The following is a 23,121-nucleotide window of genomic DNA, read 5'->3' on the forward strand; positions in this document are numbered from 1 at the left end:
ACCTATTGACCTTCCCTCCCTGAAGGAGGGAGCCGTGCTACGCAGGGAAGGGCTGAAGGGGTGATTTGCTTTTTTTTTTTACCCCTCGCTATGGGGAGGTGGCAGTCATCCAACCAAAGAAGGAGATCAAGCAGTGAGCATTCTCTCTCCTGCATTAGGGAGGGGGTAGTTTTCTTGTTAAGTGTGCCCGGAGTGGAGTCGGGCAAACTCCCCGCACTTGGGGAGGGGTCAGGACCTTATTCGCACGGAGGAAATAGAGGCCTCAACTGAACTTGGATGGAGTGTAAACCTGTGTTCATGAGACCGGCTGGCTATAGCTATTGATCTCTTTATCTTTTTAAGTTTTGCCATCAGATGAGCTGTATAAAAAGGCTCTTTTAGCTTCCCAGGGTGTATACCCTTCGTTGACCATTTATGTTTAAGAGTTTTCCTTACTCCTTCCCTACCCTGGAATGGGAGGGGAGCTCTTTCCCCCTGTAGGGGGGGGGGCGGCTTTCTTTTATGGTTATGTGGGGGAGCCTTACCTCTACTCCACTTAAGGTGGTAGTTCTTTTTTGTAAGGTTGACATATTTTCGGATATTTCTTGAGTTTTTAACAGTAATTTTATCTTGTCCAATGTATTCATTGCGATGGCATGATGGATATTGTATCAGATGTTCAACGTTTAGTTTGTGGGTTCAATTCATGACTGTTCCTAATTTCGTTTCCTTTTAATTTCATTTTTGTCCAATCCAATCTGAAGGAGGCGGATGGTATACCCTGCGTTGTACAGTTATTTGTAAGACTCCCTCCAACATGTATGTAACACAAAGAGTTTTTTCCATGGCGCATTTCGCATTCTTTTCCCTCTGGGAAAAGTTTTGTAATCATGTTTGAATGATAAGTCAGAATTGTTAATGTTGGCTCAGTGTTTTAATCTTATAATCTGTGGAACAAAGAATCAATCAGGTGGGCTGAGCACTCTCCCCACAAAGATGGGATAGGGAAATTTCTTTTATTTGGTTGACTGGAGGGCGGGCTGAGCACTCCCATAAAGTTGGGAGTTGTGGAACTTCTCCTCCCAGAAAGGGGGCCCGGGAAGGCTTCCCTCTCCACATATTTTTTTTTGTGTGTAAGGTTGATCTCTTTCCGAAGGAAGTAAGCGGAACCGACAGAGGGGGGGGGGAGATCAACCATACAAAAGGATATCTGTCTCTTAGTTGAAAGAGGGAAGGCTCCCTGGCCTCCCCTCCCGCTTCTGAGAGGAGAAGTTTCTCCGGCTCTCAACTTTGGGGGGGGGGGGGGGGAGTCGGAGGGCTTAGCCCGCCCTCAAGGCAAATAGAGTCTGTCTGCCGTATATAAATAGGCGATTTTAGCTTGTCGGGCGGTATGCCCTGCGTTGACTATTTTTCCTTCTTTCTCCTGCCTTAGGGAGGGGGTAGTTTTCTTTTTAAGTGTGCCCGGAGGGGAGTTGGGCAACCTCCCTGCACTGGGGGGGGGGGGAGTCTAGCTTCACAGGGTGTATACCCTTTCGGTGACCATTTATGTTTAAGAGTTTTCCCTGCTCCTTCCCTGCCCCAGAATGAGAGGGGAGCCTTCTTCCCATGGAGGATGGGGCTTTCTTTTTTGGTTATGTGTTGACCATGTATTTTTAAATATTTTTTCTTTCTACTTCCCTTCCCTTCTGGTGGAAGGAACCTTTTGTTTTATGGTGGCTCAGAAGGTGGGCTGAGCACTCTCCCCACAAAGGTGGGATGGGTAAATTTTTTATTTATTTGGTTGACTGGAGTGCAGGCTGCGCACTCCCCAAAAGGTGGGAGCCGGGGAACTTCTCCCAGAAGGGGGCTCTGGAAGGCTTCCCTCTACCCGTATTTTTTTTTTTTGTTTTTGTGTAAGGTTGATCTCTTTCCGGAGGGATAAAGCGGAACCAACGGGGGGGGGGGGAGACCAACCATACAAAAGGATATCCCTCTTTTAGGGGAAAAAGAAGGTTCCCTGGCCTCCCCTCCCGCTTCTGAGAGGAGAAGTTTCGCCGGCTCCCACTTTTGGGGTGAGGGAGTGCTTAGCCCGCCCCCAAGGCAAATAGTCTTACTGTCTGCCGTATATAAAAATACGATTTTAGCTTGTCAGGCGGTATGCCCTGCGTTGACTATTTTTCCTCCACCTGTTGACCTTCCCTCCCTGAAGGAGGGAGCCGTGCTACTCAGATTAGGGAAGGACTGAAGGGGTGATTTGCTTTTTTTTTTTATCCCTCGCTCTAGGGAGGTGACAGTCATCCGACCAACGAAGGAGATGGGGCAGGGAGCCTTCTCTCTCCTGCCTTAGGGAGGGGGTAGTTTTCTTTTTAAGTGTACCCAGAGGGGAGTTGGGCAACTTTCCTGCACTTGGGGGGGAATCAGGACCTTATTCGCATGGAGGAAATGCAGACCTGAAGTGAATTTCGGTGTAGTGTACACCTGTGTTTATGAGACCAGCTGGCTATAGCTATTGATCTCTTTATCTTTTTAAGTTTCGCTGTGTGTTGATGCGTATAAAAAGACTCTTCTAGCTCCCAAGGGTGTATACCCTTCGTTGACAATTTATGTTTAAGAGTTTTCCTTGCTCCTTCCCTGCCCCAGAATGGTAGGGGAGCTCCTGTCTCCTGTAGGGCGGGGGGGGCTTTCTTTTTTGGTTATGTGGGGGAGCCTTACCTCTACTCCACTTTAGGTGGTAGTTCTTTTTTGTAAGTTTGACATACTTTCAGATATTTCTTGAGTTTTTAACATTAAATTAATCTTGTCCAATGTATTCATTGCCATGGCATGATGGATACTGTACCAGATTTTTAAACTTTAGTTTGTGGGTTCGATTCATTTTTGTCCAATCCAATCTGAAGGAGGATGGTGGTATACCTTGCTTTGTACAGTTAGCTTTAAGACTCCCTCGCACATGTATGTAACGCAAAGGGTTTTTCCATGGCACATTTCGCATTCTTTTCCTTCTGGGCAAAGTTTCGTAATCATCTTTATATATATTTTCCTTCAGGGAAAAGTTTCATAATCATGTTGTTTATATATTTTTTGCTTCAGGGAAAAGTTTCGTAATCATGTTTATATATTTATGCTTCATCTTAATGCTTCAGAATATACAATATTTTTGGTTTTTTTATCTGGTGCCAGAATGAAGAGTCCATCAGGGTGTCCAACTCTTGATAGGCCAACATATAGCTGTCCATGAGAAAATACTGGTTTAGACAGGTTGAGCCCAACAACTTTTAGTGACTGTCCTTGTGATTTGTTTATTGTCATTGCAAAACTTAGCTTGACAGGAAATTGCAGCCTTTCAAACTCAAATGGCAATTCTTGTGGTCTCATTGGGATTCTGGGAATGAAGCAGTGTAATCCTGCATACTTACCTGACATAATTGTTGCTTCCAGTACATGAGGCATCATATTCTTTATGGTGAGCCTTGTGCCATTGCAGAGTTTTGGTGGATCAAGATTGCGAAGTAACATTATTGGTGCTCCAAGTTTTAGAAACAGACTATGTGGAGGCGTTCCTGGTGGTTCAAGACTATTAAGAAACTCAGTCGGATAATTTGTTACTTCGTCCTGTGAACAGATTGTATCAACTGAATTGTATAATATGATTTCTCCAGGTAATCTATTCAACAACCTGCTATTTATTTCATTTACAGATTCATTCTTTGCTGCTAAAATTGCACGGCTACTTAGCCAATTGATATCCGTATGCAAATTATGAAGATCTGGAAAAACTCTCATTATAAATTCCTCTTCTGTTTGAATTGTTGTAAAAGGCAACTGAATCTGGTTATAGGAGTCCTTGTCCAGAAGTCCATTACCCACTTGCAAAAGTTTAATGGCAAAGTCACCAACAGCATCATCAGCATGTAAATGTACTCGCATGTTTAGTGTTAAACTCATTGTTTTAATATGATGCCATAAATAGGAGTTTTTGAGACATGCATTCATTTGATCAGCTCTGGTTCCTCGAGGAACAATTGGAAGGGTTTGTCTGAAATCACCAGCAAAAACCAAAGTCACTCCACCCATTATTTGTGTGTTATCTTTTAGGTCCTGTAGTGTAGAATCTACTGCTTCCATAGCTTTTTTGTGACTCATTGTTGCTTCATCCCAGATTATTAATTTACAGTTTTGCAGTAGTTTAGCCTTTGCTGAATCTTTTTTAATATTACACAATGGTTTTTCCTGTCTAGTAAGGTCCAATGGGAGAGAAAACATAGAGTGAGCAGTTCTACCACCATCCAAAAGTGTTGCTGCAATTCCACTGGATGCCACTGCAAGGGCAATATTGTTTGTGAGACGAACTTTTGCAAGGAGCAGATTTAACAGGAAAGTTTTGCCAGTTCCACCTGGGGCATCAATAAAGAATGTCGTTCCGTGATCATGATGAATGCTTTCCAAGATGCTCTCGTAAATATTCTTCTGCTCGTCCACAAGCCGAGGTTCATTTTCCTGAATGAATTGGTCATAGGCATCATAGTCATAAGTCTCTTGCTGTATTCTGTGGTTTACATTCATAATATCAGCAGGCTCTGGCATGCCACAATTCGTTAACGTACGGTTAAGTGCTTGTACTCGACGGGATAGGTCAGCAAGAGATAGATTAAATATCTCAGGCGAAAATGCAATTGCCATATTTTCATTTCGCATTTGGGCTTGATGAAGAAAATCTTCGGACATATCAGTTTTAAATTCATTCCAGAGCAAATGTGGTTGTTCAATCCCACAGGCTGTAAGCATAATTGCAAATAATTGTCTAATTTGATTGGCGATTTGTGAGACTGATGCTTCTTGTAAAGTTTTCCGCCAGTGTTCATCGTCTTTCAAAAGTCCACGTACAGCACATGCTTCTTGGTATGTTGTACACAGTCCAACTTCAAAGCGTCGGAGATCCTCAAAAGATGTTGGTCCACGAATAGTATGGAGAAGCAATCGTAAATAAAAGCATTCTCTGTTATTAGGATGCACAATATAAACACGGCCAATAGCGTCAGATGCTTTGATGTCATGACCTGGCACAATTTGTCCTTGCTTACGACGAACCCACTTTTTTTGCTTACTCCAGGTATAATATGTAGGAATTTCAGTATACATGAGAGATCTAGCGAAATCATCTTCTTGGCATAGTTTAAAAAATGCAGTTAAGGTTGTTTCTGGTGGTGTCTGCGCCAAATTATGTGCAGTCTCTTCATTGAAATAAACTCTCTGTCCATTCTCAACATGTACTGCTAAATGTACAACGGTTGGAAATCGTTGGTGGATTTCAAATCCAAAGATCCTCCATATTGCTTCATTACTGGAGATGTATCTTCCTGTCTGATAAAACTTTATTTCATCCCTTGCACCCTCATCACCAATACTGAATGTTGCCATGTCACTACCCTTGTTTATGTATTTTGTTATGTACTTAAGGGCTTTGATGGAGTTGCAAAATTCCACATTGATATGTGCCTTCAGAATTTTACATAATAAACTATTATAAGGCACTATCCATCGATTGTCCACGGTTGTTATTTGTCCTCTAACAACTAAGGTTGTTGATTCGCCTCCATTTTCTGGTGAACGTCTGCGATAAAGAGGATAACCATTATTGTCAGTCTGTGTTTCTCCAATAAAAGGCTTTGGATATCTTCTGGAGCATTTACGATCTTCCATACAGGGTGACGCTGGATTTAAGACTCCACATGGTCCATGGATTAATTGAGTTTTTATTATTTCGAAAAGTTCTGGATCCGTAGTTTCATTTGGCAGTTCAGCCGAAATTATTTTGTCTATATCATCAGCATTAATATTATCTTTACACCAAATCAGGGTGTGAGAGTGCGGAAGGCCTCTCTTTTGCCACTCAATCGTAGTTATATAAGCACTAAGTTCACCAAAAATTCGTCCTTCTTTAAGAAGCCAGAGGAGTTTCTTTTGTTTTTCATGGAACACTCGAGCAATCAAATCATGGCGATCCTTGGCTTTTTGATGTGGAAAAAGTTCATTAGTAATTTCACTCCACTTTGGATTACATGTGAATGTGATGAAAAGATCAGCTCGTCCAAATTTTCTTACATAAGTCATTGCATCTTGAGTCCGTTGTTGCATATATCGTGGTCCTCCTGTATAACTGGAAGGCAAGATAACTGGTTGTCCAATATTTCTCGGGTCACCATCACAATTCATAGCATCTTGCAGATGTATATATTCTTCCACCCTTAATTTTTTTTGATTTTTTCGTATGAAATGTAATCTTTCAGTTTCTATTTTTGCATACATATCCACCATGAACTGACTGGTCACTTCTTTTAAAGATAATACATGATTGAATCCATCTCGCACCATAAAATGAAATGCATAAAAACACTTAGATGTTACAGATCGAGTTGTATTGAGACCTGTTTGTGGATTCCTCTGCCACAGCTGAAAATGATATCCATCTTGTCCATTCCAGAACATAAGTGGGTATTGGAGTGCATCATAAGCTCTATGAGTTTCTGGAATACGACGCAGTTGTCCACTTCTTAATTGCAGAACAATGTCCCTGTAATCATGTTGTTCACCCACCATTATGATTGCAACTTCATCGGCCGTAGGTGCATTGTATCTCCGTGCATGTTCTGATGGTGGATGTTTGTCTGCTTTGATGATGACTTTATGATTACGACTATGTTGCATCTGTTCAATTGCATATTTCAAAATTCCAACATATTTATGGTGTTGGTGAAGCATGTTCTGCAACTCCATGACAATCTCCAAGTCTAATCCACCTTGCACATTCGTGCATCTTTGCTGTGCTTCTGATTCGTTGCCACCCATAAAATAAACCTGCACAAATTCATAAGAATGTCCGGGTAATGGAAGCAGATCACCCATCAAGTGATAACACTGACCTTGTATTTTGTAAGTGGTAAAGAATGCAAAGTCAGTAACATTTCTAGAAGCTCCAAAAGATGTCATTTGAAAGGCAGAGTTGTATTTTAGAAGACTTTTTCTGAATTGTTTCGCTTTTGTTGTATCCTGTGTCAGTAAAGTTTTCAGAACTTCTGGAGGATCTTGTATTTTTGGCAAATTGATTTTACCTCCCAAGCAACACAAACCAGGTCTTTCAGCAATCCATTTTTTGGCACCACAATGTCCACAAATGTTGTCCATTTCCCCAATTATTACTTTCGGGTCAGTGTTATAATGTTTCTCTGCATCATAAAAAAATGCTTCCATCAGCCAATGACTATGTCTCTCGTGTCTTAGATTAGTTCTGCGTGTTGACTGGAAGGTTCGATCAGCCATTCTCCTATTCTGTTGTATTTCTTGTGTCTCTTGTGATCTCACTGTAGCCATGTGATTGCTATGAGCCATAAGACGAATTTCTCTTTCGTCTTCAGTTTCATCTTCTCTCAATGCAGCGATGCGGCTGTAATTAGCCATTAGACGAATTTCTCTTTCGTCCTCAGTTTCATTTTGTCTCATTGCAGCAATGCGGCTGCTATTAGCCATTAGTCGAATTTCTGTATCATCTTCATTTTCATTTTCTCTTATTGTAGCCATGCGACTACTGCTAGCAGTCAAACGTGTTTGTCTGTCGGCCACACTTTCATGTTCTCTTTTGTTTTCAATCCTGATTCGATTAAGCATCAAGCGTTCTTCTCGAGCTTCTGCACTTTCTTCCGACCGCCTTCGTTTCTGTTCACGCGCTGCTGCTGCTGCGCGTCCATATGATGATGCTGATGATCTCCTAGGCATTTTTTGTTTTTTTTTTTAATATATAAACGTTTCTTAGAAGAAATGTATGGGTAAAAATACAATAATAAAAGTGAAATGTAGCAACAAAATTGTTAACGTAAAAAGCAAAGTCAAATAAACAATTAAAACTTTTATAATAAAAATGCTTATATATTTGTAACTGTTTCTATTCAAGTCGGCAAAGAATGTGCAAACTGCAACGAAAAAGGAAAAATTGTATACATGTTTAGTAGAATGCATTAGCAAATGTGGGAGAGGGGTGCAGTCTTTTACAGGTTTTCAGGGATGCTTAAAATGAATATTACATTTAAATATAGGGCAGATAAGTAGTTTTCATAAAATAAATATATTTCTTTACTGCGAATAATAATTTTAATGTGTAAATAGAACAGAAAATGATAAGATACTTTCTGGCCACCAATTTTTTTTTTGGGGGGGGGGGGGCAATTATGAGTATTTTGGGCTGAAAGTACTTTTTATTTGTTTCAATTAAGCAAAGGTCTCAATTGGTTTGTAATTCAAACCCTAGTGTTGTTATGTGGTGAATATTTTAAAATATGATTTTTAATTCTGTATGTTCTAAGAATATTTAATAAAGTTTACTGTAAAATCCAAAATCATGGAAACAAAATATTTGTTCCAAAAAATATTAGCATATGAAATAAATGTGTCAATGTTATCGACTTTTTCTTTTATTTAATTGAAATATTATGTATATGAAATATTGAAAGTATTCTTATATCGAATATTGAAATAAAAGACATTACTACCCATTTACAAATAAAAATTTTTTTTTTTTTTTTTTTACTGTTTATGTCTCACTCTTATCGACGTTTACTTTTTTTAATAGCATATTCTTTAAATGAATAGAAAAAGAATTTCCCAACTTTTCGACCCCGGCTATTTGGCTGATAGTCGATAAAAGTGATTAAAAGAGAGATAATATTAATAAATGTGCCGTAATGTATTTTATGTATTTGAACATTAACGTTGTCATATAAAAAGAAAATGCTATGAAAAAGTATATAAAAAACTGCAAAAAAAAAATTAAGAGAGATAATAAAAATAAATGTGTACTAATGTATAATAGGCACCGCCAAAACTGGGGGGGGGGGGGCAGATCAGTACTTTTTGACGGACCGTCTTTTTAAAAATCTACCAAAAATCAGGTAATTATCCGATCAATACGAAATTTTCAGCGATTATTAGGAGAAGAATGAACTTTATAACAGTGTACTTATTTTTCATAAACGATATTTATATATATATATTTTTTTTGCTTACAAACCCCCCCTTGTTTTGAAGTGGGAACAAATATGCTTAAAATAATCATCTGAGACTGAAATCAACATATTGTGTTGTAAGGGACAGAATTATAGATTTATAAAAAAAAAAAAAAAATTGTTTGCATACCTTATTTTGACGTCTGAATATCAGAACTTCGATTGTGTTTAATTATCCCGCTTTTGAGTTTTGAAGTGTGAAATTCGGTGAATATGTTAAGTAAAATAATTAATTTAAGTTAAGCAAAAAAAAAAAAAAAAAATTTAATATGTATACTAAAAAATCTATTTAAAAATTTTTGATAAATAAATTAACAAATTTTTTTTAGCGAGCCGAATAATGCATGACCATTATTAAACAGGGCATGCTTTGAATAATCGATACCAAAAAAAAAAAAAAATTCGATAAATATTGTGCCCTTTGTGTTAAAAATAGCATCTTTTTTTTCGATCCCGTTTGAAAACGTTTGCCGCCTATGACTATGTTGGACCAAACGCGCTGAAATAATTTTTTTTTTATTCTGCTTTAAATTGCCCCCCCCCCCATTTTGGGGAGTCTGGCCCCCACACACATACACATTAAAAACCAAACGCATACAAATGGTCACCCATCTGGTACTGGCCAGCCTCAGCTTAATAATACATTGAAATTTTCGTCACTGAAAAATAAGTTTTTTTTGGCCTGTTTGGTCTTCCATAGTTTGCTTTTTATCAGACGAAAACGTAAACAGAGTCGATCTGAACTCTACGTCAACGCGAATATTTGGTTACCTATATGAATAAGTGGAATTATTTGAAATTCAGGTACTTATATTATAATATTTTTGCATATTCTCTTAGAAAATCATCCTAAATCTTAGTTAGACAATAAATAAATTAATTATTTCAAAAACCCTTTTTTTTTTAATATTTAAGTACGTTTTTTGTGCAAGACAAAAAATGTCAATTGTTAACTTTTTGGGAAAATTTAACATTTAAAATTGAATTAAAAATAGTAGAAAAAGTTTTACATTATTCTGTTTTCTAAATGATAAAATTCAGGGTTTAATCTTTCTGGAAAAAAAAAGTTACTCAGAAATAATGGATTTTAATAAACGTAATTTCGTTTAAAAAAACAAAAACTTGATTTTGCGGCCATTTTTGGCGGTGCCTAATGTATAATGTTGTAATTTTAAAAGAAAATGCTATAAAAAATTATAAAAAAAGGTAAAAAAAAAAAGAAAATTCCGAAAAATGGAAACAAAATATTTTTATCCAAAAAGTATTAGCAATATGAGTTAAATAAACTGTTGCCAAAGTATTTGTAATAAAGTGTATTGTAAAATTCCAAAAATATTATCATATGAAATAAATAAATAAATGTTATTAAGTTCTATAAATAAAAAGCAAGCAGCCAATATAACTCCTTTAAAAATGTAATTCAAGCCCTAATTTTTTTTTCAATTAAAGGAGCAAGGACCAAGGTTCCATTAAAACAAAAAAAAAATCAAATAACGTGGTTAAAAAAAAGGTTTTAAACTTCAAACTTTACAGGTAAAATTCTAAAAGAACACTGTTTTTTTTTTAAATTTGAATATATTATGTATTGACCTTTTCTCTTCAATTTGTGGGTAAATTAATAATTTACTATCGGGTTACTAAAGTAAGTATTTAATGTTTAATAGACACTTAAAAATTGGGATTGGGGGGGTCGTGAATTAAAAAAAAACGTTTGTCTAAAGAGGGTGATAGAGAGAGAGAGAGAGAGAGAGAGAGAGAGAGAAAAAAAACTCCCAAAACATGGAAACAAAATAATTTTACAAAAAAATAGCATTGAGTTTAATAAATAACTGGTACCAGAATTTATCGAATTTTTGCTTTTTTCTTAAAATGAATAGAAAAATAATTTCCCAACTTTTGTCATTTCTATGTGTTCTAATTTTGTGTGTTGAATGTGAAAAAAGGTAAAAAAAACATGGAAACAAAATAATTTTACCCAAAAAGTATTAGCATATGATTGAAACTATTATTTTTCATTAAAATAATAAAATGTGTTAATTAATAAAAATCGAAGCAGCACAAAAATTAACTGATAGACGATAAAAGTGATTAAAAGAGAGATATTATTAATAAATCTGTAGTAATGTATTTTATTTCAATATTCATAAACATTAACGTTGTAATATAAGAAGAAAATGCTATTAAAAAGTATAAAAAAAGGTAAAAAAAAAAAAAAAAAATTCCGAAAACATGGAAACAAAATATTTTTACCCAAGTATGTCTAAAATAGTATAATCGATTTATTGGAAAGAACATAAAATTTCACATGGGATTGTGGGGGGGGGTTCTTGAATTTAAAAAAAAAAACGTTTGTCTAAAATATTATATTCGATTTATTGGAAAGAACATAAAATTTCACATTGACCCTGAAAATATCGTAAAAATAAAATCAATAGAAAATTTTTGATAGATTTTAAAAATTTAAAAATTGTAAAATATTGAGTTGGGAAAATTTATTACTGTTTAAAAAAAATATATTTCTATAATAGTTTATTTTGGAAGTATAATCAATAAAGAAAATAAATAACCCACTTTTAACAGAGAAATTCCGAGATTTTTATATAGTTTCGTGTTAACTGTTTACAGAAGTATTTGTAATAAAGTGTATTGTATAATCTGAAACATATTAGCATATGAAATAAATAAATAAGTAAATGTTAATAATTTATATAAATGAAAAGAAAGCAATCAATATCTAAAGTATATAAATATAATTTCTATTACTAACGTGAAAAATCAAATCGCTGCTGATAAAAAATGGCGCGAATGATATAATGAATTTGAATGTTTACATCGCTAACCAATGTATGGTTTTCGATAGAAAGAGGGTGATAGAGAGAGAGAGAGAGAGAGAGAGAGAGAAAAATTCCCCAGTTTTTGTATAAGAGAATATAAGTATCTCCCCTCCTTGACAACAAATATTTTTATAAAATGGCGCGAATGATATAATGAATTTGAATGTTTACATCGCTAACCAATGTATGGTTTTCGATAGAAAGAGGGTGATAGAGAGAGAGAGAGAGAGAGAGAGAGAGAGAGAGAGAGAAATTCCCCAGTTTTTGTATAAGAGAATATAAGTATCTCCCCTCCTTGACAACAAATATTTTTACCCAAGTATGTCTAAAATAATATATTCGATTTATTGGAAAAAACATAAAATTTCACATGGGATGGGGGTGGGGTGGGGGGGGGGGTTCGTGAATTTAAAAAAAAAAACGTTTGTCTAAAATATTATAATCGATCTATTGGAAAGAACATAAAATTTCACATTGACCCTGAAAATATCGTAAAAATAGAATCAATAGAAAAATTTTGATTTTAAAATATAAAAAATTGAAAAATATTTAGTTCGGAAAATTCATTACTGTTTATAAAAAAAAATATTTGGGTTTGTATTACTGTACACATAGATTCAAAAAAGTTGTCAAAAGACAAATATATAACAAATAAATGTTATCGAAGGCAACTGGATATATTTTTTGTGTTTTTATTCAATGTAACATATTTAATCAGCTCGAAAAACATACAGTGTTTATCGATGTATTCGAAAAATCAAGATAGCGTCTCACACCCTCTTTAACACCGTAAGTATGGAAAAAAGTGTTATATGTTAAATATTTTTACCCAAGTATGTCTAAAATATTATATTCGATTTATTGGAAAGAACATAAAATTTCAGATGGGATTGGGGGGTGGGGTTCGTGAATTTAAAAAAAAAACGTTTGTTTAAAATATTATATTCGATTTATTGGAAAGAACAAAAAATTTCACATTGACCCTGTAAATATCGTAAAAATAAAATCAATAGAAAAAGTTTTATAGATTTTAAAAATTTTAAAATTGTAAAATATTGAGTTGGGAAAATTCATTACTGTTTAAAAAAAATATATTTCTATAACTTTTCAAACAACTTTAATAGAAAATAAATAACCCACTTTTAACAGAGAAATTCCGAGATTTTTATATAGTTTCGTGTTAACTGTTTACAGAAGTATTTGTAATAAAGTGTATTGTATAATCTGAAACATATTAGCATATGAAATAAATAAATAAGTAAATGTTAATAAGTTATATAAATGAAAAGAAAGCAATCAATATCTAAAGTATATAAATATAATTTCTATTACTTACGTGAAAAATCAAATCGCTGCTGATAAAAAATGGCGCGAATGATATAATGAATTTGAATGTTTACATCGCTAACCAATGTATGGTTTTCGATAGAAAGAGGGTGATAGAGAGAGAGAGAGAGAGAGAAATTCCCCAGTTTTTGTATAAGAGAATATAAGTATCTCCCCTCCTTGGCCACAAATATTTTTATAATAATCTCGTTTAAAAATTCTTCAATTCTTTGCATTCTTCAATTTCTTTGCATAATCAATAGTATTCTGTTTTAAAAAAAAAAAAAAATGCCAAAAAATTGCAGATTTTAAAATAACAGAAAAAAAGAAAAAAAAATAAACGTAAAAAATTGCAGAGGTGTTGTGCGCATCTCAATATGGCGAGAAAAAAAAAGGCTAGATTGCGAAATTTGGCATATAATGCTATGTACATTTACAAAAAGGTAAATATCCAGATACGCTACTACAGAACACCACCGACCACTCGAGGTCCCTGGCAACGAATCTGATAGTAAAACTTAACTATAAAAAATATTTAGGTTTGGTTCACCGTAAATAATATAGGTGACTGAAATAGGAATGTAATTGAATGTGTAATATTCAGAATAGTAATCGATAATTCACGGAATAATTATTGTTACAAATTACGATGACTGTTTATTCAGCTCGAAAAACATACAGTGTTTTCCGATGTAATCGAAAAATAAATGAAAAACTATACGAAATACTTATGTCACGGTAACATATATGTAGCGAGTTTTTAACCGTATTTTTATCCGTTTTTTTATGTATAACAATGTTTTCCCACACTTATTGTTTTTAAGAGAGAATAAGACGACGTCTTGAAAGATGTAAAATATTATCGTATGTAACAGTTATGAAAAGTTATAATCATAGTTAAATGTCTTATATGTTCTGTGTTTTTTTTTTTTTACACAATGAATAACTTTTCTTCTTGCTTCAGGGAAAAGTTTCGTAATCATGTTTATATATTTATGCTTCATCTTAATGCTTCAGAATATACAATATTTAAAAAAATATTTGGGTTTGTATTAATGTACACATAGATTCAAAAAAGTTGTCAAAAGACAAAAATATAACAAATATAATATTTTCCCATGTAAAAAAAAAAAAAGAAAATGCTATTAAATATAATAAAAATTACTGAGATAAAAATATAAAAAAATACGTACGTAACAACAAAAACACACCGAAGAAAGTGTGTGTGTGAGAGAGAGAGAGAGAGAGAGAGAGAGGGAGGGAGGGAAGAGGAAGCGGTGTATGTTGAATTTTGTTCCTTTTCGAAGCAGCACAAAAAGTGTTTCCATAGTAACCAAACCGTGACGTCACGTCACGTGACATGACTAAGCGTTTTTAAACGAATAGAAAAATAGAAAGAGGGTGATAGAGAAAGTGAGAGAGAGAGAGAGTAAGTGTGAGAGAGAGAGAGACGGTGTTGGTTTTACTCCCCCCCCCCTTCCAGCTTAAGAGGTATGAGGTCACGTGGTAATATACAAAATGGCTAATTATTTTATATTACATAAATATTACGATATTTTTATTATCGTCTAATATTTTGAAAGGTGAATTTTTTTATTCCCGTACATTTTTTCCTGACATTTTTCGTTAAAACTCTTGTATAAATAATATTTTTAACCAGGTAATAACGATGGAAACATTGGCATAAAGTAAAAAAAAAGATATATCTGAGCCGAAGAGAAAAATGAAAAAGTATCGGAGAAAGATTTTTTTATTAACAATTGTTCGCCATTAGTGGACGTTGACGTCACGTCACGTGACATGACTAAGCTTTTTTTTTTTTTACGTATGAATTACATTGGATCATTCAAGAATTACGTAATAAAAAGCATTACAATGACAGTTTTTTTTGGGACCCCCTTGGAGATAACTGATACGTTTACCCCTTTCTCCTCGTCCGTTTGACGTGAAATTTCGATATTTGTCATCCGGGACACGGGGCTTCGATATGATACCAAATTTATCAAGTCTGGTTGTGTGTTTCAAAAGTTTTAGCGTTACATACAAACATACAAACTCACAGACATTTGGGATTTATATATATAGAAGATACCGATTCCATAGAAATAACGTGTCACTAAAACACTTAACATTATGTGTCAATCTAATACAAAGCTGAGGATTTCAAAAAATGAAATGAGAAAATGAATAAAAGATTTGAACAAATACAAATGAAAAACACATCTTTTAAGTTTATACTGACCAACATACGCATAAATCCTTTCCGCCTCCTAATTCCTCCTTTCCCCGCCATTTCCTACCTTCATCTTGTCTCCATCTCCTGCGGACACTGTCTCTTCCAAATTTCTCCTCGCCTTAATTTGAATTAGATAAAATTTTCCGTATGCGGAGAATCTAACATTCTTAAATTTGACTCAAATCCTACCACCTGATAAAGTAATGGCTTTTAAATCAAGCTATTCCAGAAACACACATGCACATGTGCAGCCAATAATGTTTGTATAAAATATACTATACATACGTTCTGTTAATTCTTAGAGCACTCTTTGAAAAGCGGTTTCGGTGGATTTGCACCTAGGTAACAAAAAACATACAAGCATTATGCACGCACACACACACACACGCGCACGCATACACAGATATATATATATATATATATATATATATATGTATATATATATATATATATATATATATATATATATATATATATATATATATATATATATACTTTTGGGTAATTGCGACAAGTCCAGGGTAATTGTGTGACCTAGCTCTTTTGACAAACAGGCATATAACGAGCACTTTATTTTAGTTGAAGCAATTACTCCACAGATTTGGTGCAATCACCCCAAAGTACGGTATATATATATATATATATATATATATATATATATATATATATATATATATATATATATATACAGTATATATGCCGTGATTGCAGGTGATTAAATGACTTACTAACTAGATGGTTTTCTAACGAATGATAAAAATATTTTTTGTATAGTTTTAAAGATTAAAAACTTAAAGGACTATATATATATATATATATATATATATATATATATATATATATATATATAGTAGAACCCCGTATATAATACACATGTATATAATCAAATAGCATTATTAATAACACCGTAAGGCGGGGCAAATACTGTAACCAGGCCCCGGAAAAATCTCGTATTCCACATCGTAACCTGAAATGAACTGTACACTAGGCCCACCATATCCCTGGGTCATTTTTACATATATATATATATATATATATATATATATATATATATATATATATATATATATATATATATATATATAAAGAGAAAGAGAGAGAGAGAGATGCCGAGTCGTAGACATTCCCATCTTGGGGCGTGATGATTCACTGGGAGAGATGCCCCCCCCCCCACTCTTCGTAAATAAACGCATCTAGCAGAAGGAAACTCTGATGTAAAATCCTGCTGTCTACTGTATACTTTGTCCTGTGGCACTTATTTGCACCGGCAAATGTTAGCAGTATTACCAAAAAGTGTAGTCAGTTCTATCCAAAGCCTTCATCACTATAAACAAATATCTGCATGGATTTCCGAGAAACTTGGTGGTTTTTCTGAACCTCATACGTCAAAATCGACGGGAGAGTCCATCATATATATATATATATATATATATATATATATATATATATATATATATATATATATATATATATATATATATATATATACGAGGCTTCTTAAATAGGTTTCCTGACATTTTTCGAATGTGTACTTGTTTTGATAATACACACATGGAAATTTAGTCCACTTGCAAGTAATCTCCTCCGGCTGCAATGCACTTGTTGTACCGCTCCCACGACTTCTTTGAATACCCCATGGAAGTCATCTTGAGTTAGTGGGTCAATGGGTCCCTCTTTCATCCTCCTCAATTGTCTCATAACGAAAGCCTCTTAGGTTTTCTTTGAGCTTAGGGAATACAAAAAGTTACCCGGGAATACATGGAGGGTGAGGAAGTGTCTTTGCGCTCATCTTGGTTAAATATTCTGTGACAATTGTGGAGTTGTAGACTGCACTCTTATAGAAACTGTGCGCAAATCTTCTGCATCTTCAGTTCCTCGCGAATAATTGTGTACGTTTCGCACACTGACATCAAACTGTGTACTCACTGTTTCCATGGACAAACGACAGGCCTTATACATACGTTATCTAGCCATCCAACTCTGGTGCTCTCCCTTACTCCTTGCACACCTCTAATCGTTCTTCACAGACACCCTGCCTTCCTTGAATCTTTTATGCCACTCAAAAACTGATGCTCGATTCATGCAAGGTGGTCAAAAAGCAGTCTGAAACATTCCATGTGTTTCTGTGGCATTTTGTTCAAGTTAAAAACAGCATTTTATTGCATATCGTGCCTCAAGTCAAGATTTCATATTTGAAATCAACCAACTGAGACAATCAGCTTTTAGTAGTTGGTATTCCAAGTCCTGCCGTGGCTGTTCATTTGAACTTGAAATCAAACCAATTGACCAGTCATTGCAAAATATACTGAATTGCAATCGTCTACAACAATTTTAAAAGCCCATACAAAAAAGACTGGAAATCTATTAAAGGCACCTTGCATGCATATATATATATATATATATATATATATATATATATATATTTATATTAAGTAATGTGATTGATAATTTAAAACATCAAGTTACATATAGTTTTTTAATAAGCAAGGTCTCCTCGTCAGCAAATTTGCTGACGAGGAGACCTTGCTTATTAAAAAACTTTATGTAATAATTATTGTCCGTAACTTGATGTCTACCACAATAAAAACACTGTTTTCCGAAACGATCGTACAAATAATTGATTTTGTTGTTGTTCCTTCTTATGAAACGGATTTTTAATTTAATTATAATTTGATTTTTTTAATTTTAAATTATCAATCACATTACTTAATATTGAATTAGCTCTAGGATATTTACCTATCGAGCTTATTATATATCTAAATTACAACGAGCACTTTCTCTTTCCTGTATTTTAATTAAACTAGTAATTTCACTGTTACATTGAAATACACTCAGCTCTTTAGACCATTGTTCTAATCTCCTTTAAATTTATATATATATATATATATATATATATATAGAGAGAGAGAGAGAGAGAGAGAGAGAGAGAGAGAGAGGGAGAGAGAAAGAGCAAATAGTCACTGAAGGGTTTTGAACTTAAATAGATTCTTTCTTCCTTATGATATTTTTCTGTAATTTTAACGCAATCTTACAAATATATTGGGAAATTAAATAAACATAAAAATTTCAAACAATTTTTATTTATGAAAAATAATGTCTTTTAGATGTTCCCCATTTTCAGTTTCGTATATTAGAGCTTTTGCCAAAACATTATTCATGACAGATTGCAGAATCTCTGGATTGCGATTAAACTCTCTTATTTCGTCTCTGATGTTTTCCATAAATTATTGCAGGGTTTAGGATTTCCAAAATGTCACTGCAAGAATTGAAGGAAAACATCAGGAACGAAATAAGGAAGAAATCGTAATCCAGAGATTCTGCAATCTGTCAGAAGTAATGTTTTGGAAAGAGCACAAATATGCGAAGCTGAAAATGGGCAACATTTAAAAGAAATTATTTTTCATGAATAAAAATTGTTTGAATTCTGTATTATTTAAAGCATTTCACTATGCGTTAATAAGATGTTGTAAAAATTACAGAAACATATCATCAAAAATTAAGAATTTATTGCAGTTCAAAACCCTATGGTGACGGGTAGCAGTTTTTCTATTAACTATATTTCATTAAATAAAATACACGTATTTATTATTTATTAATTCTATTTCCAATCCTTTCCAACTTCCGAATAACAGTCTTCACTTCTGGCATGGGACTGTTTGATGTAATCGCCATATTTATCATAAAGTTCGAGTACTTTCAAAACCTTTAGGATTCATCGTCACGGTTAGATTATTCTAACTGGTTTTGTCGTCTAATCAACTATGGCTGGCAGTAATTACTGAGTATGCAGTTAGGAGATTCGGAGTTCCTATCCCGTCGTGGTTGCCACCTGATGAAGGCCAGAGGAATAGTTGACCGAAGCGTCGTGAAACAACAATTAGTAAAGATGAGAATAATTGTCTGCAATAAATAAATAAAATTAATAAATAATACTCATCTCAATAATAAATCCTAATTAAATAATATATATACCATTGTGTACGGACCCGACCATGCAAGATCAGATAATAAATAAACGTGGATTTATTAAAGCCAAGAAACTTTGTTCATTGAATCTAGGTTTAGGTTAAATTAAATAATATATATATATACCATTGTGTACGGACCCGACCATGCAAGATCAGATAATAAATAAACTTTGATTTATTAAGGCCAAGAAACTTTGTTCATTGAATCTAGGTTTAGGTTAAATTAAATAATATATATATCATTTTGTACGAACCCGACCATGCAAGATCAGATAATAAATAAACGTGGATTTATTAAGGCCAAGAACTTTGTTCATTGAATCTAGGTTTAGGTTAAATTAAATAATATATATACCATTGTGTACGGACCCGACCATGCAAGATCAGATAATAAATAAACGTGGATTTATTAAGGCCAAGAAACTTTGTTCATTGAATCTAGATTTAGGTTTAGGCACAGATAAAGAGTGGGGGAACTTATTGATAGTGGTTTAAGATAGACGAGGTTTTTTCGTTAAAGTCAGGCCAGGGGGGAACCATAGATTGGAGCTCCGATGAGGACTTGCCATAAAAATAATGATAACGCAGAGACAGGCTGGCGATGTCTCTTCTATGGGAGAGAGGTTCCAGGGAATAGAAAAGGACATCCTCCACTAAGCTACAAAGTCTATTTTGAACTTCTGCTTAGTATGAACGTTGCTTAACTTTGACGATGCTACGAGAATTAGTGTGTCAATATTATGGTATCTATATATGCGTAGATGTGAGTATACGTGTGTTTATTTTGAGTTGTGTGTGTGAGAAAATATTTGCTTAGAGAATACTGTTTGCAAAGATCGCTTGATGAAAGCTGACAAGTTGAGATGTGTCTGTCGTTATTAATAGAAGAAGAAGTGATTAATTTCCACATTATGACAAACAAGTTCAATATTATCAGTTTTCCCTAAGTTATTAAATATAAAGTTCGCTTTTACTCGACGTTGTCACAAAGTCATTTATCCCAAACATTTCCTGGATAAATACAATCAATCCTTTCTATTTTCCTGATGTATTGCTGACGACGTATGCAAAACTACCCTCTAAACTCGGATCTGTTCGGCTGTTACGATAACCCAAATTCCTTTGCAATGGTTATCGAAGTGGTGGAGAGTACTGGAAATCTGGGAGAAACTTGTTGTCACTTAGACTCCAGAGGACCTCACAAGTTGTTCTCGAAAAGAAGTATTTGATGATGGCCTGTGTGACTTCCCCTACTTAGTCTATAATAATAATAATAATAATAATAATAATAATAAGAAGAAGAAGAAGAAGAAGAAGAAGATACTCTGGACCGTTCATAGGGTACACTAAAGAAGAACGGAGACAGCTCGATCAGAATACCAGGAAACTCATGACCATGCACAACGCACTGCACCCGAAGGACGCTGTTGACCGAATCTATGTGAAAAGGAAAGACGGCGAGAGGGGACTGGTCTGCATAGAAGACTGTGTTGATTGACACAAAAAAGAACTAGAAAAACACATAATGCAAAACTGCGAGAGACACGGAAAATATCAATAAAACAGAAAACAGAGAGACACAAGATAAAACAAGAAAAGGAGAATGGGAAGAGAAACAACAATACGGAAGATTCATAAAGATGACAAGAGATGAAAACAACGAAAACACTTGGACAGGGATGCGAAAAAGATACACAAGCCGAGAAACTGAATCACTACTAACCGCAGCACAAGATAACTCGATAGGAACCAACCATACCAAAGCAAAGATCGACAAAACACAAGAAAGCAGCAAGCGCAGACTCCGTGGACAAAGAGACGAAACGATAAACATATAGTAAATGTATGCAGCAAACTGGCCCAAAAGGAATACAAGAACAGACACGACCAAGTGGGAAGAGCAGTACACTGGGAATTATGCAAACAAATGCAGCTTGAACGCACACACACATGATACAAGGATAAGCCAGAACAAAACTGGAAAACAAGAATCGCAAAATCCTATGGGACAGGGACATACAAGCAGATAAACTCACACAGAAAAGAGGATTGGATATCGTTATAATTAACAAGAAAGAAAAATACTGCCAAATCGTAGACTTTGCTGTTCCAGCTGACCACAGGGTGAATATCAAAGAAAAAGAAAAACGGAGCAAATACACAGAGTTACTCAGAGAGCTGAAAGGGATATGGAAGATGAAGAAAATCAAAATAATACCTATAGTAGTCCCGAAAAACTTTGAAAAAAGAATGGAAGAAATTGGAATCTGAAGAATGACTGGAAAATTACAACGAACAACAATAATGAAAACAGCTGAAATATTAAGGAAAACTCTTGAATGTGGAGACTAACACACAGAAGCAACAAGTGCGGACCAGACAACCTACTGCAGCAGCAAGACATAAAACGCCACATGGAATCAAGAACATTGAAGCCGCATATATATGAGTTCTCTGACTCCACCACCATCTCCCAATTACCGCATCATTCACCCCCCCCCCTAAAAAAAGTGAGACCAAACAGCCAAGTAGAGTCTAGGAGAGAGAGAATACAGAGAAGAGAACACTGATCAGATCTCCGCTGGATAACTGGGACCTTGGGGAGGCTTATTGCCACTCAAATTCCAGCGAAGACAAATAGCCGCTGCAAACGAGAGATCAATGCAAGCACCAGTTGCTATAATGAAAATTTATTTGCAAATACTATCGAAAGAGGGGGAGAGTACTGGAAACCTGGGGAAACGTGCTGTCACTCAGCTTTCAAGGGACACCACAGGCTGTTTTCAAAGAGAGATCTTTGATGACCTGTGTGAAAGCTCCCTGTGAGCCAATAATAATAATAATAATAATAATAATAATAATAATAATAATAATAATAATAACAATAATAGTAATAATAATAATTTGGGCTTCAAATTTTTTAAACCTCAATTATCTAATTATTTCTTACAAATTATTACTACTATTAAAAAATTATTACTATTATTTTTTTACAAATTATTACTATTATTAGTTGTGAACAAAAACAATACAAAATTAATAATGTGGCTTGCCCAAATGACATCAAGTTAGCGGGTAGAAAATACCGAGGAACTACTGAACTATAAGAGAACTGAGGGTATAGTATTTTAATTTGTGGAATAAGAAAACTTTTATCGGACCAATCATCATAAGTGTGTTTGGCTCAATTCCAGATGATCTTGAGAAAGAACTGAACTCCTTGGGAATCAAGTACATCACCGTACTCCAGAAGTCAGTTCTGCTTGGCACAGTAAATATCCTACGTCAGGGATTTTCTATCTAATTTACTTTGAATATGCTCAACGTCTTTAGTGTAAAAGCCCACACTTGAGTGAAAGAACAAACTGTGTAAAACATCACAAGAGTGTGAAGTTAGCATAAACATGATAATAATAATCCCGTCTTCCACAAAATATGTACCCCTTCTAAAAAATGTCGTCATCGATTTGTGTCAAAAACCATAGCCAAGAAGGGTCGAGGAAAATTGAAAGATTCAGGAAAGAAAAGCACTGGCCAGACTTCTTATAAAGTGCATCCTTAAAGAGGCTTGTTGCTGGGGGAAATTTCAGTGAAGTCACTGGCTTATATATATATATATATATATATATATATATATATATATATATATATATATATATATATATATATATCTTGTATATAATAAAGTAAGCGTAATTTTTCCCTCTTGCCGAAACTAGCATAGGTTGAAATTAATAGATGACACA

The 23,121-nt window shown here is 34.4% G+C and overlaps 1 protein-coding gene across 1 annotated transcript in view; it reads right to left on the minus strand.

Annotated features, from left to right (window-relative positions):
• Window positions 1-10,332, minus strand: part of LOC145245667 (uncharacterized) — a 42,695-nt gene extending 32,363 nt beyond the window's left edge. Inside the window, exon 1 of the mRNA XM_080107225.1 lies at window positions 4,239-10,332. Coding sequence (XP_079963351.1) covers window positions 4,239-7,728 — 3,490 coding nt within the window. The 5' untranslated portion in view covers window positions 7,729-10,332. The remainder of the gene's footprint in view (window positions 1-4,238) is intronic.
• Window positions 10,333-23,121: the final 12,789 nt, after the last annotated feature.

Source organism: Euprymna scolopes, chromosome 23 (assembly GCF_053919585.1).
Source record: "Euprymna scolopes isolate OS-2025 chromosome 23, ASM5391958v1, whole genome shotgun sequence".
Classification (NCBI taxonomy): domain Eukaryota; kingdom Metazoa; phylum Mollusca; class Cephalopoda; order Sepiida; family Sepiolidae; genus Euprymna; species Euprymna scolopes.